The sequence below is a fragment of the Canis lupus genome, chromosome 25 (genome assembly GCF_003254725.2).
Source record: "Canis lupus dingo isolate Sandy chromosome 25, ASM325472v2, whole genome shotgun sequence".
NCBI classification, from domain to species: Eukaryota; Metazoa; Chordata; class Mammalia; order Carnivora; family Canidae; genus Canis; species Canis lupus.
Window position 1 is genome coordinate 37,907,677 of NC_064267.1, and position 15,900 is coordinate 37,923,576.

Here is a 15,900-nt window from a genome sequence, read left to right on the forward strand (position 1 = left end):
CTACAGTTCTCATCTTAAAGATGAGAAAACAAAATAATTTATTAGTCCACTCATTCAACATTGTTGGATACTACTGTGCTGCACTGAAAAAAAAAAAAAAAAACCAATACAAAAAGACTTGATGCTTCCTCTAAAGAAAATCACATTTTAATAAAGGAGATGCAGACTTTTGGATATGAAAAAATATAATATGGTAGTTACTATGACAAGGAAGACAGGAAAAGAATGTCTTCCTTCTCTGAGACCTGAGGGAAGGCAGTGAGAATGAGTAAAGATACAGGTTAAAGGCTATAATTGAAAGGAAAGAAAGCTGAAGGAACTTATACAAGATAACATTAGTTTTCACAGTGAAGGAGTAGTTAAGTTTCTGGAAGAAGACAGATAAGAGAATTCTCAATAAAGAGCTTAAGGGCAATGATTAAAGTTTGGAATAGCTCACACAGGAAAAGGGAGAGGGAGCTTACCAGGGACACACACACACAAAACTGCCCAGAGGCCCGGGAGTCCAGCTTAGATAACCACTATCTTCCAATTTTCCCCAGGAGTGCACAACAGCCTAAAAAGTATAAGCAGTGAAGGCAGATGGGTGGAATGATCCAAGATACTTTGCACTATTTCTGGCCCTGCTCTGGGGAAGTAGTAAGAAAAAAGAGGCAACTAGTAACAGGCACCATGGCTGGAAAGAATGAAAGGGGTCTTCTTGAGATCTAAGAGCACATTAATATAAGAAGGAAACAAGCAACAAGTAGGATAGAATAATTAAATAGTTAACTGCAATTTATTTACAACACCTACTTTCCACCAGGCACCATTCTAAGACCTTTACAGGTATTAACTATTTTTATGAAGTAGGTGCTATGGTTTTCTCCTTCTTACAAAAGAAACAGGTCAAATGATTTGCTCACTTATTATATCTAATAAATGGAGAAGCTAGGACAGAATGCAATACGGGGAGTTTAAGGTTTCTGAAGCGATGGAATGACAAGTTCTAAGACAGTGAAGACCACTGTAATAGGAAGAGGCCAGGTCTGTTTGATCATCCTCATTTATCTAGTGCCTAACCTCCAGTAGAACACGTAATAAACGGATTTTAAATTGAATAAATGAACGATTATGCCACACATAGTGAATAAAATTAAGATCTGAACTGGAAAGAATGTCTGTGAGGAAGTTATTAAAGTCTTCACTGATCGAAGGAACATGTACCAGAAGTTAGGAAACAATCACAGGGAGTGCACAAAGGAGTACTTCGCAAGGGCCTGAGCCACAAAAGAGGATGATGGATGTGGTAATAAATGGTAGCTGGGCCCAATGATTCAAGATTACAAGGAAATAGACACCTCAATTTAAGAAGATAAGCCTGTATTCTCAGACACAGCCAGATTTCAGATGAAAAGGCAAAGAATTTTGAGAATAGCCTGAAGAGACAGAAGAGTAGATCCACAATGAAAGTAGATCAGAATGAACAGTTGAATAGGCTAGGAAGAACGAATTATGGTGGAGGGAGTAAAACATGGAGCAGAGCTAGTTAACAGAGAAGACTGGGCCACAGGTTTAGTCTGAAACTCAAGCCAAGATTATTGCCAATGTATCATACTATCTTTACTTTCAAGTCGTTATTGTTTCAGGGGACTAGGCCAACTTCAAATAATTAATGACTGACTACATCTTAAGACTTTACTTACAACAGTTCAAACATTTCAGACTAGTACTTGCATTGACTTACCCAATTAATCAATTACTATGGTTTGGCTTAAGGGACTAGTTTCTCATTTAATCATTCACTAACCACCTACACTGTGTCTGACACTACGGTGTTTTGTAGTTCAAAAGGGTGTCTGTTATAAGCTTTGGGCAGGGACCACATTCTCGTCCAAGAGTGAAACAAACCAAGGGAATGGATGAGAAAGGGAGGATGTGAAGAACACATCAAATGAAGGCTTATTTCTTCAGTAAAGTTACCCAAGAAGTAACATACCTACTCCAACGATTAAGTGAGAATCATTACTTGGAACTTTTTTTAAATCTACCCCCAAGAGCCAGCAGCATTCTTCTCAAGTGCCCCAGTGGCACCAAACCTGCATCCTTTGAGACTTAGTGTGGTTCAAATTGGACCGGCAGGCTTTTCAAAATGAAAAACAGTACCAAAAAATGGCAGCATCACTAAAACAAGCATACGGTATTACAATACAACTACCTGCAAAAATAAGACTCAATTTTAACATTTACATCGTGGCATAATGGCTAAATAGTGGTTATTAACCATAGCCATGTGCTAGGTAGTGTTCTAATGCTTTATCTCACAACAACCCTATAAGGTACATCCTACTAGTAGTTTCATTTCAGAGGATGAAAATGAAGCTAGAAGGGGTTAAGTAACTTGTTAAAAATGATGCAGTGAAAAAAAAAGGTGGAAATGACATTCAAAATCTGGCAGTCCAAAGCCCACACTCTATTACACTCTCAGTCTATTTTTTAGTCATACTCCTAACACAGACGTTGAATACGCTAAAGGAAAATTAAAGGAAAATTCCCCTACAGACTATCCATAGTTTTATTCTAATGAGTAGTCAAAGAAATGCAAACTAAAGCATTAAAGTACTATTTTTTTCACCTATGAAAAATAAAGATATAAAATGTTGGCTAAAATACTGCTATATAATAGAAACACAGCGATACAACCTTGACAGGTATAATTAATTCTGAGGAACATTCACTTTAGAGCCAGATTAGGATCCTAGTCCTGCCACTTACAAGTAGTGTCCTGAAGCAAATTTCTTAGGTTCTCAAGGCTTCCTCTGTAAAATAGATGTTAGTGGCAGTACTAGAGTTGTGCAAATGAATTGAATTTATACATGCAAAACACAAAGAACAGTGTGTGTGGCACAAGATAAGCATTCACTGAGTGTTAGCTATTATTATTACTACCTTTCTGAAGGTCAGTTTGGCAATATATATCAATTTTGTTTGGCATAGTAACTCCATAATCATGGATAGACTCAAATATTTATGTGCCTAAATAATCACAATTTTATTATCTATAAATATGAATTAACTGGAATCAACCAAAACACTTGGCAACAGGGAAATGGTTAAGCAAACTGAGGTACCATAAAGTACTAGTCTTTACAAATCATATTCTTCATACATTTAACATGAGAATACCATATTTTTAAAAAATAGTTTTTAAAATAATGTAGTACCTCAATTTTATTGGGTGCTCACAAGTATACAATACAAAGATTAAAAGAAAACACATCAAAATGTAAATGTTGCTTATTCCCAAGCAGTAGGGTTAAGAGGTGATTTTTATTTCTTTATTTATAAATTTAGATACTTAAGTTTTTTACCATGAATATCCATCACTTTTATAATTAGAAAATCTACTAAAATGAATTCATTGCTTTGACAGATTATAACTTAATAGTTTTCACAATACACTGACAGACATTAATTGCAAGTCCTATTATACCTCAGTGATTTGTGCTTACTAGTAACACCTTTACTTTTTTACTGTATTTTTGAATAAACGAGATCTATTTTCAGAGTTGCATTTGAAACAACGAACTGTCCAGTAACTTTTACAAAAATTTAACAAAACTGCTAACAAATATCAGATACTTTTCAATGAAAATAACAGCAAAAAATTATCTGATGGGAGCAATTTAAAATACAAAGTCTTAATTATATTATCTTCATGAATTAGAGAAATGCTGTTATTACTTAGCTAAATTTAATGAATGAATGATGTACAAATAAAGCTTTCTCCATCTTGTCTCAATGAACTAATCTTATTTAAAAGGCCAAATTCTACAATATACCCTATACTTTAAAATAGTTTCAAATTCAATACTGGAACTAATCATTTTCCAGGCTCCTCTGAAGTATCTAGGAAGATAATGCAAAATACAAATGCCTTATAGGTAACTACTTTACGCTTTTGTTTTTTAACTTCTAAAGCTGAAAACATACTAACAGCTACAACATAACTGGATGTCCTGAAACTACTAAACAAATCAGTCTAAGTGTAAACAACGCTTTAACGAATCTTTTATAACTTACTCCATAGTTTCTGTATGCTAGAGAATGGTAAGTAAATATAGTTAATTCCCCACCCTGTTTGATTTCCAGGACTATTATTCAGACTATTATTCAGCTTTCCTGTATATAGTCCAGGTAATCCTAGGCAACTGTTACTTTCTCTAAGGAAATCTATTATGAAGATCAAAGCTGTTTTTTCCCAAATCTAGCAAATTTTACCACAGCTAGGAAAAACAAAATTAAGTGTCCCCAATTACCATTAAACTCTTGTGTTCTTAAGTACATCACAAATGATCTTAAAATTCATCTCCTTCTATTGTCATCCACTCTGTGGTTTCCCTCTAACAATAACCTCTACATGACTCACTGTCCATGCTACACAGGTAGAGCTCCAAGAAGCCAATCTAGGATTATGGAGTGGACATCACAACCAGAGATTCTTCATCATGACTATGCTCTATAATAACTGAAACCACTTCCAGATCACACACTTCTAAAGACCATCACTTTCATAATATGACTTCTAAACTCTGAAGGCTAAGTCAAGAAGGGACTATCAGAAGAGAGAGGAGCATTTTCATTCAAATATATCCCCTCCAATCCAATCAAGTTTTTTCAAGCCCATGTGGACAAAACCCATGTGGAAAGTACAGATGGAGAGGAATGGCTTTTCGAAGATAAAGGACAAAAGGTTCACCTGACAGCAACTAATTCTACATAGCAGAACAAAAGAAAAGCTCAGGAGTGAGACATTCAACAACAGCAAGGAAAGAAGAGCAGAAACTTCTTGGGGCAGCACTCTGATCCAAATCCATATAGCTTCCAAGAGTTTCGCAACTACAGCTTCCTTCCTTAAAAAAAAAATTTTGCCCCTTGCTGTTAATTTTGGGTACCAAAAAAAAAAAGTGAAATGACATATTTTGTGCAGTGTAGGAAAGCTTTCAGGCTGGGATAAACTTTAACTCCATCAACAATTTATGAATCCATAAAGTCCTCACTGTTTTCCATCTTAAAAAAGAACTAATTTCTCTTAAAATCTTACGAAAAGTTCTACTTAAAATGCAAATTGTAGATAAAACTGTGGTATGGCATAACTTACTCTTGGGAACAATAATGAAGGAACACTTAAAATATGTACTCAAAACACTAAAAGAACCTGATTTTACTGATGGGTCTGTATCTGGAATATGCTTACACATCTTATAGAATAGCCTGTGAGTTCACTTACCACTCTGTTTTGCAATGAAAACAAAACAATCTCAAAACATATTTTTACACTTTTTACACGTCGATTTTATAAAACAGAATCCTGAAATGAGCACCTGAGACCTTTGGTTAAACTATAATTTTCTTAAACTACAGTACCTACAATGCATGTCCAAAGATTAATACAAAATACTATATAGCTATAAATATTGTACATCTGTACCACATACAAACGCTATTTTTTCTTTATGGAACAGTATGCATTTACTACTAGAAGACTGCTAACCTGTAAGAAAAGAGAAATTTTGAAGGTCTATAAGGACTCATTTACCAAAGGGTAAGTCGGTGAAATATCATACCACTGAGGCATTTATCCAAGAAACTGTAACTTAGAAGTTTATAAATCAAAAAAAAATCTAGGTTCTTTTCAGTAGAAAGTTGTTACGAATATTATAAATCATGAAACATTGAAAAACTATGCTTTTAAAAATTAGCAGGTACTAAACTACTGAGTATCAAACAGTAGTCATTTATAAACTTCAATAAAGAATATTAGAAAATCTTAGATGGCAACAAGTTGTGGACAGAAAAGATCCAAATTAGCTCACAATCATTAACACACACACACAAAAAAAAAATCAGTTTCAGGACTATGTGCTAACCTATCATATACTATACTCTTTTGCTAAAGGAATCATGAAATTCTTTCCTGCCTCTCCCAATAATAAATACAACATCCAGAAAGAAGGGATCTTTAGTCTTCAAGCTGTATTGACTTACTCCAAGCTCCTAGAACAGTGCCTGGCACACAGTACTCAGTCTTCATTAAACGAATGAGGGAATGAAGACCAGGTAGGAAGAGGTAAACCTAAATGGACGAAAAAGCTAATCACGCTTAAAGGTACAACTGGTTAATCGCAATATTAACAAAAGTGAGTTCATGTCAAATGTGAGCTATGCCGCATTATAGTAGTAAGTTTGAGTTAGAAGAACTCAGACTTCAAGAATAGCAAATTTTTCCTAGAAAACTTGTTATACAGAAAACTATTTGAAACTCTTAATAATTCGAAATCCTGCTAAACATGTTCACAACTGCTTTAGTAGCAAAACTAACATTACTCAAAAATTCCTAAGCCCAGCTCACTTCACTGTTAAGAGAAAACATGCTGACAGACTTCATTAGTTCTCTTCTGCATTAGTGTCTTCCCTCACTGCAAATCACACTTCAGAAAAAAGCAAGCCTTCCCACAGTGAATACAAACCCCACCTTTTCCCCCCTTCCCAAAATATGACGTGTGTAGGATTCTAAGACATTCAAGATCTTTCCCCAGTTTTACTGTTGTTTTTTTTTTTTAAAAAAACAAAAAAAACAAAACCTTCCGTTCGACTGCTGGTTTGCCTTTCTTGACATATACCTGTTACTGTAGCGACGTGAGGCAAGAACGTCCAGTTTCTGTTACAACAGTACACTTTAATTGCTTGCCATGGGCTATCTGAATCAGGTATGGCATCCCAAGTTACACTCTCTACACTAAATAATGCCAGCGTATGACTCAACGTAACGCTAAAAAAGAAAGTTTCTAAACAGAGCAGCCTTTGCTGTCGCTGAAACCCACAGCGTAGAGCAACTCGGGGCAGTGACGACCCCCTCCTGCTGGGCTTCCACGGCTAAGATCTGGAGAGGCCATTGTCCAGCGTGTGTTCTCTGGCTTCCCCTTGACCCTCCTACAAGTGGCGAGGCCAATTCCTGCACAAGAAGAGTTTGTAAAGTGCTTTTGGACGCCTGTGGATGAAAGAGGCTATAAATACAGCTGACGAGGTTAGGTGCGTGCGTTACTACCGAGCAGTGCAAGGAGCCACGGTCACTGCGTCGGGGGGCGGGTAGGTGGGCGGCCAGCCCCCTTCCTGCGGAGGCACAGGACAGCCCCCTCCACCCCCCGAAAGGTCTGGCGGGCCCTGGTTGAGGCCGGGTTATTTTTGAGACCGCACGTGAAAAGTTCCACACACGCCCCCCCACACACGGAAGACTTCCACAGTCCCCGTCCCCGCGGGTGTGGTGGTCCCGGGGCGCCGGCAGGGAGGGGAGCACCGGGGGCCGGGCCTACCCCCCGGGAACGTGGGAAGGGGCCGGCCCAGGGGCCCCCGCCGCAGCCGCAGCAGCCGCCGCCCGCCCGCCCGCCGCCGCCGGCCCGAGGCTCCCGGGCGGGTGCGCGGCGCCGGCCTGAGGCGCCGGGGCCCCCGAGCCGCCCGCCCCGTGGCCGGGAAGGCTCGCGCCCCGCGGCCGGCGGCGTGGGGGAGGGGAGGCCGGGCCTGCGGCCTGTTGGGGGAGTTCAGCCCGGGCCTCGCGTGCGGCTCTCCGCCGGGCCCCCCGGCCCCGGGGTCCCAGGCGCCGAGGAGAGACTCACCGGAAAGGCCCGGATCCGCATCTTGGTGTCCTTCCGGCTGCCCGTGCCTTTGCTCAGATTCGACATGGTGCTCGTCCCCTCCCCGGCGGCGGCTTCGGGTCGCACTCCGAGGCGCCGGTGTCACATTTAAGGCGGGCGGGCCGGCGAGGGGCTGCGCTGGGGGGCGGCGGCGGCGGCGGCGGCGGCGGCGCGGCCCCCGGGCTGGGCTGGGGAGCGGGCCGGCCCCTGGGCGGCCGCGGCGGCTCGGGCTCCGGCGGCTCGGGCTCGGGCTCGGGCTCGGGCTCGGGCTCGGGCTGCGGCGGGGCTGGGCTGGGGGGGCTGCGCTGGCGCGGCGCCTCCGCGGGGTCCCCCTCACGCCCGGCTCGGCTCCCTTTATCGCGCTCCTCCGCGATGGCGGCGGCGGCGGCGACGGACAAACATCTCACTGCGCAGGCCGAACGTCCTCCTCCTCCTTCTCCTCCTCCGCCTCGACGAGACGAGATCCGGCCCAGAGGGTGGAGGGGGGAGGAGGGAGGGAGGAGAGCCGGAGAGTGGAGAGATCGGGGGGAGGGGGTGGGAGGACGGGAGGGGGAGGCGGGCGGCCGCGGCGGCGGGGCGGGGCGGGGACGCCGAGATCTCGCGAGACGAGGGCGAGCGCGCTGCCCCGGGTGGGGCGGGGCGAAGCCTGAGAGCGGGCGGGGTCCGCGGGAGGGGAGGAGGGGAGCGGGGAGTTGGGGGAGTGGGCGTGGCCAGCGGGGCGGGGAGGTTGGGTGAGGGGCGGGGCTGAAGGCGGGAGGAGAAAGCTGCCTTTTTGAAAGGGGAGCGACGGCGGCGCGGAGGTGGTTGCTGATTGGTGGAGCGCGGCGCGGGGTGGGAGGGGTCCCGGTCACGTGGGCGGAGGGGGCGGGGCGAGTCCTGAGAGCCGGAGCCGGACGGTAGTGGGCTGGGCGGGGTTGGGCCGGGGTCGGGGGGGGCGGGGGCGTAGGGGTGCCAGGTGGTTGGCTGCAGTCTTAGAACTGGTTCCTGTGCGAGTTTCTAGGGCATGTGAGCTGGGGGGGTTGGGGGGGGTGTTTGAGTGGAAGCCAGAAAGTCCAAGGAAGAGTTTGTGCAGGAGTCACCTGCGGCCGTGAGTGCTGTGTGCCCTACGAGGGGCTCCAACGGGGTGCGCGCCCCCGCCCTCGGGATTGAGGGGTGCCGCTCATCCAGGCCCCTTCCTGGGGGAACCCGGGACTCCAGAGCGTTAAAACCTCTTTCTCATCCTTGAAATAAAATGACAACTCCCTTCATGTAGTATTTTGGCAGGTGGTGAAGAATAGAGCGGTAGGATGATAGGAACCTGCCCTTGACCTGCCGAATCATTTCTGCCATTAACCAAGAGTATTGTCGATTTTGGAAGCCGAAATTACTGTCTTTGATCCCAGGTTGTTGTGATTTTGGAAGTTGTTTTTGTCACTGTGGTCAAGGGGTCTAGTTGGATTCATCCGTTTTGCTCTTTATCTTTTTATTGATTGTGAATTTTACTTCCTGATTTACCTCTTTGCCCAATTGGTATTCTATCTGGACTTCTGACACTGCAAAGAATTATGGGAGTTCCCACTAAAATTTATAATCTCCTTTTAGGTGAGAACCTATTGTTGGGATGGGCACCTACATGTGGAAACTGAGGTTTTGATAGTTTGCTTACTTATTGTGATACTTTTCAATACCTCTTTATTTTTTATTTTTTTATTTTTTTCAATACCTTTTTTAAAGCAAGGATGTTAATACTTTTTTTATAGCATTTGAAAGCTGCGGTTTTATACTCTTTAAGTCAACAGAAATCTACTTTGTTGTGTGATTTGCCCTAAGTTAACTTAATCATGATGACTAAATTTAGGAATGTTGTGCTTTCATCCCCTATTTTGTTGAATGCCCCTTTGTAAATGTATTTTCTTGCTTTGTTTTCTGGTATTTGCTAGTGGAAACTTGAGTTTAAGAAATAAGGATATTGCTTGAAGCAATACCCCTGTAAATACTGAAGCTAAAAATAGGTCATCAAGAACTGGGTTGATAAGATTGGGAAGGGCGCTGATTTAATATAAGATGGTAGGAGTCTTGGATAGGAGGGTATAATCTATATGCAGATTGGACCTTCATTTCCATAATCATTAGGATATAATAACAACGGATGTTTTTCTATTGGTTGCACTGCCTGTGGCCCAATTTCTTTGGATAGAAGACCATAAGTTCTAGAGCCAGCTCTGTCAGTTTACTAGCTGTATTTTGCGTCTTTGTGGGAAAGAGTCTTCATCTGTAAAATGGGGGGAAAAGTAGTATTTCCTTCTTGGGCTACTATGAAATTTAGATGATTAACAGATTTTTAAAAGCCCTGAGAGCAGCGCTCAGGACAGAGTAAGCCACTCAATACCTCTTAGCTATTGTTATCATGGGTAATTAAGACCAAGGGCGTGCTATCTTCCTTCATTCAATTTTTTTTTTTGAAAGATACTTGTATGCTTTTAAAATGAATCTTGTTTTAAAACGAAGCTGGTCTCCAACACTTGGATTTCACAAGCCAATAAAATACTCCTCAAAAAGCTGGGGAACTAATATAGGGTTGATGACTTTATTTTGACAAGTGAGGGCATTAGAAAGGAATAACTAGCATAGACTAGCCTCATTATCTTATATATATATTTTTACTATAGAAACAAGAGAAGGTAATTTTTGAATAAAGGCCAGTTCTTTAAATTCATTAATTTTGCCTTAGGAAGAATAATACAGTTAGCTTATTTTTCTTATTTCATCGTGAACCTGAGAAAATATCATGGGCCAGCATTTAGGAACCTTCTGAATTAAAGCATATTTCCACGTAATTGTGAATCATATAATAACTTTTTAAATTTACAGTATTTGTTTTGTGAACCCAGACTTTTTTCACACGCCTGTTTTGCTCAAGCAAAATTTGGCTGCATCTTCAAAGAATCACCGTCAGTTGCATCTTTTGTTAGGCTTTTAACCACAACAGACCAAGAAAAACTCTTCAAAATGAATTTGCCACTGACATCAAGAAATCTACCAACTTATTTGTTCATTTATGAATTCATTTATTCAAGATCTGTTTATTTACGGCTGCTATATGTCATTCACTAGGGTGAATAAGACAGACGAGACCTGCCATCACTGAGTATATAGTCCTTTTCACATCTCAAAATTTGGAAACCACAGACCCAAGTTGGATTTGGCAACAACTTCCTATACACTGCAGTCCAGAAATCAGAGATTTTCCTTCCTAGAAAATCAGCAATCTCAAAACATATATGAAATATTCTCATAAGCATGAGCTATCCTTCTGTACTGGGTGGTATTCCTTGACTTGCAAGGAAGCAAAGTAGCAAGTGAATTTTCAAAATACTAGTTTTTCTGCCAACTGCCACCTGATCTAGCAAAGAAAGCAGTGCTGAAATAGGAACTCACTAGACGCTGCGTGCCTGCCGGTTGGTATTCTTACTTATGCTGACCATGTCCTGACACAGGAGAACAGTGGCCCCATTTCCATTTATTTGTATGGAACACGTGCAGTCAGAGAAGCCAGGAGGCTGGGTAGGCCAGTACCTTCTCTACATCCCAATCTAAAATGGACAGCACAGGCTGTGAGAAGCCAGCGAAAGAGAATAGCTTCTTCTTGACCATGAGTTTCTAGGTATCCAGGATACCAACCCACTTTAATCACTGTTTCAGACCTGATTTGATTGTGTAGATACTGGTTATTAAAACAGCTGACAGCCTACCAATTCAATTAGAAAGACCCGTTCGATGGTTTTGACTGGACAAAAACTGTTAGGGAAACGTATGTTCTTCAGATTGGAAGGAGAAGATTTATAGATATTATCACTTCTTTGAAAATAAAGGCTAGGTCTTCTACTTTCTTTCTTGTTTCCAGTAGGTGACCAGTAAGTATTGTAGGTTATTAGATTTGCATGTGTTTAGAGTAGTAGCATTCATATGTGTCTTATAAGAGGACATGTTATAGGACTATCCCATTGAGAGTATAACCACAGACACTTACATATATGAAAACTGTAGATTTTCATGTACACTTACATATATGAAAACTGTAGATTTCCATGTACTTTTTCTACTGTGTCCTTACTATTTTCCATACATATATATGCACACATATATATCCATTATCAAAGCAGGAAGTATATAAGATGTGAGAGCATATGAGAAAAGTTACGTCTTGTATTAAAGAAAAAAAATTTTTAAGATTTTATTTATTTATTCATGAGAGACACACACAAAGAGAGGCAGAGACATAGGCAGAGGAAGAAGCAGGCTCCATGCAGGGAGTCTGATGCGGGACTTGATCCCAGGACTCCAGGATCATGCCCCGGGCTGAAGGCAGGCACCAAACCGCTGAGCCACCCAGGCATCCCTAAAGAAAAATCTTAAATGTCTGTTATATCATAAAAACTCATCTCCATTTTTCATCACATTGTCATGCTAAATAAAGTCATCTCACTGGCAGCTTTGGAAGCTTTGTAGTTAGCCTGGACAGTGTTCTGTCTTCTACATTTATCACGAAAGTTAATATTTTGGAATAAAAATATCTATACAGCTAACTGAATTTAACAGAATATAAATTCTCTAAAATTATAGGTATTTCATGCAATTTTGTAATTTTATTTTGAGGAAAAAGAATTTATTTTGAGGAAAAAGAATTTCCTCTTACCGATAGCAGTAACTGTGTCAAGAAACCTCTAGGGGACAATTATGAATATGTATTGCTTTCCTTCATGATGAATGAAGTATATGTTGAATTTTATAACTCATCAGCTCTTCTTTGTGAAGTAAGTTAATTTTGGAGTTGAGATAAAGCAAGGTTCCAAAAAGCTATGAAAGTAAATAGTTTAAATTTTATGCTAGATATAGTAATTGTGTGAATTATAAATACAACAGTTAACAGTCACCAAATGTAATAAAATAGCATTATCTTCAAACTTGCTCAATAAGCTATTTATCTTTAGTTCATAGTTAAATGGTATTCTTTACTGTATCTTGAACTAGTAAAAATCAAAATCTGGCAGAGGTGAAGAATAAACTTTAAGAGACTAAAAAACAAGAAAAAAATTATTTGGGCCAATTTCTAGCTGTATATTAATATAATTAATTAAGTCCTAAAGAGAGGTTGATTTCTGAATCTTCTAGTTTTTGAATGGCTGGTTATTGGGCAGAAGACCCATTGAATGGGTAGTTTTGAGAAAGGGGCAACATGGACACCTTTTTAAAATGAAACCAGCAACTTAAATCTAATCCAGTTGAAAACTTTTTTTTTTTTTAAGATTGTATTTATTCATGAGAGACACAGAGAGAGAAAGCGCAGACATAGACAGAGGGAGAAGCAGGCTCCTTGCAGGGAACCTGATGTGGAACTCGATCCCAGGACCCCAGGATCAGGCCCTGAGCCGAAGGAAGACGCTCAACCACTGAGCCACCCAGGCATCCCTGGTTGAAAATCTTTTAAAGCATTTTCATTTATGAGACCTTTAGAAATAGTACTTCTCTACTACTGAAATCCTTGTTGAGGAGTGCCTGTCTTTCCATGAACCTTTATCTTTTGGGAAAAAGTTGCTTTAGGTACTTGGATTGTTAAGACACTTTCGCATTTTATAATAATAATAATAATAATAATAATAAATAATTATATAAATAATAACAATAAATTATTATTATAATTTACTATATAAATTAATTATTATAATTAATTATTATAATTAATTATATTAATGATTAATATAATTTATTATATAAAATTTTATATATATTTATTATTATAATAAATAATAATTATATAAATAAATAATAATAATAATAAAAATTATTATTAATTGCATTTGTCCTTTTTCGAGGGGGGGATGCACTTTTATTACCACCCTGATTTCTTGCTTTAAAGGATTCATCCATTGGGGATGGACTTAGTGGGTGGTGGTGTTCACTTCATACTACAGTAGCCACTCCTCCCTACTTCCTAGCTTAGCCTGTGAATGTGTAACGTAGACCCCAGGCAATGAGACCCTCTCTCCCAGCAACTCTTAGTAGGTGACCTTAGGACACGGACAGTTTGTGAGCATGTGGACAGTGGCAGTGGGTGGTGTAGCCTCCTCTTCCTGAATGACTAGCTATCATTCAGCATGACCTGCTCTTCAGCTTTCCAGCGGGCCATGGTTCCTGTTTGTTCTCCAACCCTGGTCTTCCCATCTTCTCTCATTTCTTTATTATCATTATTATGCATTTTTTTAATGTAAGTATAGTTGACACACAACATTACGTTAGTTCCGAGTGTACAATGTAGTGATTCAACAAGTCTACACATTATGCTGTGCTCCATACAAGTGTGCTATCATCTGTCACTATACAATGCAATTTCAATATCATTGACCATATTCCATAAGCTGTGCCTTTTATCCCCATGACTTACTTATTCCACACCTGGAAGCCTGTATTTCCCACACCCCTTCACCCACTTTGCCCATCCCTTACCATCCTCCCCTCTGGCTACCATCAGTTTGTTCTCTGTATTCGTGGGTCTGTTTCTGTTTTTTGTTTGTTTATTCATTTGTTTTTTTTTTTTTTTTTACCACCTTCCCTCATTTCTGTGCAAACATGCCTTCCCCAAATTCCATTTTTTCTTAAAATAGTCAAAATTTGTTTCCGTTGTGTATCAGTCAGGGTCCTGACAGGAAACAGATGGCTCCCTCAAACAGGGAAATTGAGGCGAGTTTAATTCAGGGACTATTTACAGAAGTGCAGGCAGAGTTAGGGCGTGATCAAGGGATGATGAAGCACCTCAGGACTAGTAGCAGTCAAGAACCTTGCAGCACTTCTAGGCTAAAAGGGCTAAGAGAAGTGGCCATCAGATTTGGAGAGAGAATTCTCTCTGTAGTTGTGGTTTGGGACTGCCTAACAGGCTGAGGCTTAGGGGAGAACCCAAGCTAGGCAAAGTAGGGAGACAGCCAAGAGAGAAAATACCCTAGCCTCACTCCCCTCTTTCCCCTGGACTTCTGGCTGGTGGCTTCCATTGGATGAACTTAACCAGAAGCCAGAAGGCAAGGGAGCCCATTGATGGAGCCCATAAAGGTCAATCTTCCCAGACACAAAACTGAATAAAGAAGGGTGGAGAATAGATCTGGAGAGACAAACAAGGAATGTCCATGTAGAGTGCTTGCAAGCAGACTTTTGGTTGATGAAGTAAAGTAGACCTGTACATTAATTTTTTGAAATCCCCTCATATAGTTGTAGAATCTGTGCAATGTAGGAAGTTTACTGGTTGAGGAAATAAATGGAGGCTGATATCCAAAGCAGGTGTCCTGGCAAGTGCTGTCATTACCTGATGGAAAGCGCACCTGTTTCCTTGATCAAAGTTGCCAACTGCCCTCTAAGTTGTGAAGGAATGGGGTTGGATTTCTCTGGGTGGTAGCCAAGGCTCTTTGGGCCTTTTCTAATTCACATGAAAACCATCATATACACTAGCAGTGTCTGTGCATTGCCAATATTTTAAACTGTGAAATAATACAGCTCCATAGGTAGCTGATTCCAGTGCCAGCTCTGAAATCAAACTACCTGGATTCTAATTCGAGTTCTAGAGTGAATCATTTATTCTCATCAGTAAAATTAGGTGAATAGTAGTGCCAACTTCATGAGGCTAGTGTGAGAATCAAATTAAATAATGTAGATAAAGTACTTTGTATAACTCCAGCCACATAGTTTGAATCCAAGAAATATTAGTGATTATTTTATGGTTAATTGCTAATACCATTTTCAAAAAATATTTATTTATTTGAGATAGAGCATGAGTGGAGGAGCAGAGGGAGAAAGAATACCAAGCAGACATAGGGCTGAGCACGGATCCCGATATGGGGCTTGATCTCATGACCCCTAGATCATGACCTGAGCTCAAACCAAGGGTTGACGCTCAGCCGACTGTGCCATCCAGGCACCCCGCTAATACCATTTTGACTCCTTAGGTTTGATAAATGTCAAACAAGTGTTTACTAGTTTCTGCATTCATGCAGTCACCACAACACTCAGTTTGCTCCATCTAATTTCCAGTGCCCAGACCCATGCCCCCTATATGGCTACTTCCCTATCATCTGTACCTGGTACAGGGACTTCCATCCTCTCAATTATGTCATTTTCCAATCCCATTCATCTTACCTGCAACTTTTGCTTCTATAGGGCCAATTCACTAGATTTCTCTTCTCTGTGGAGGAAGTTCCTGAGTCATCTA

At 40.9% G+C, this 15,900-nt stretch overlaps 1 protein-coding gene and 1 long non-coding RNA gene across 10 annotated transcripts in view; one reads left to right on the forward strand and one right to left on the reverse strand.

Annotated features, from left to right (window-relative positions):
* Window positions 1-7,823, reverse strand: part of CUL3 (cullin 3) — an 87,543-nt gene extending 79,720 nt beyond the window's left edge. For 2 of the 4 annotated variants that reach the window (XM_025463231.3, XM_025463230.3), the window contains exon 1: window positions 7,653-7,823. In XM_025463231.3, coding sequence (XP_025319016.1) covers window positions 7,653-7,718 — 66 coding nt within the window. In that variant the 5' untranslated portion in view covers window positions 7,719-7,823. Of the gene's footprint in view, window positions 1-6,662; window positions 6,684-6,863; window positions 6,951-7,652 lie in introns of those variants that run through there. The other 2 variants (XM_025463229.3, XM_035720314.2) reach the window with 2 other exon arrangements.
* The window catches only part of LOC112669807 (uncharacterized), a 63,490-nt gene continuing 54,520 nt past the window's right edge, over window positions 6,931-15,900 (forward strand). For 2 of the 6 annotated variants that reach the window (XR_004818436.2, XR_004818438.2), the window contains exon 1: window positions 8,538-8,566. This is a non-coding gene — a long non-coding RNA (uncharacterized LOC112669807). Of the gene's footprint in view, window positions 7,072-8,528; window positions 8,567-15,900 lie in introns of those variants that run through there. The other 4 variants (XR_003142559.3, XR_003142556.3, XR_003142549.3 and 1 more) reach the window with 4 other exon arrangements.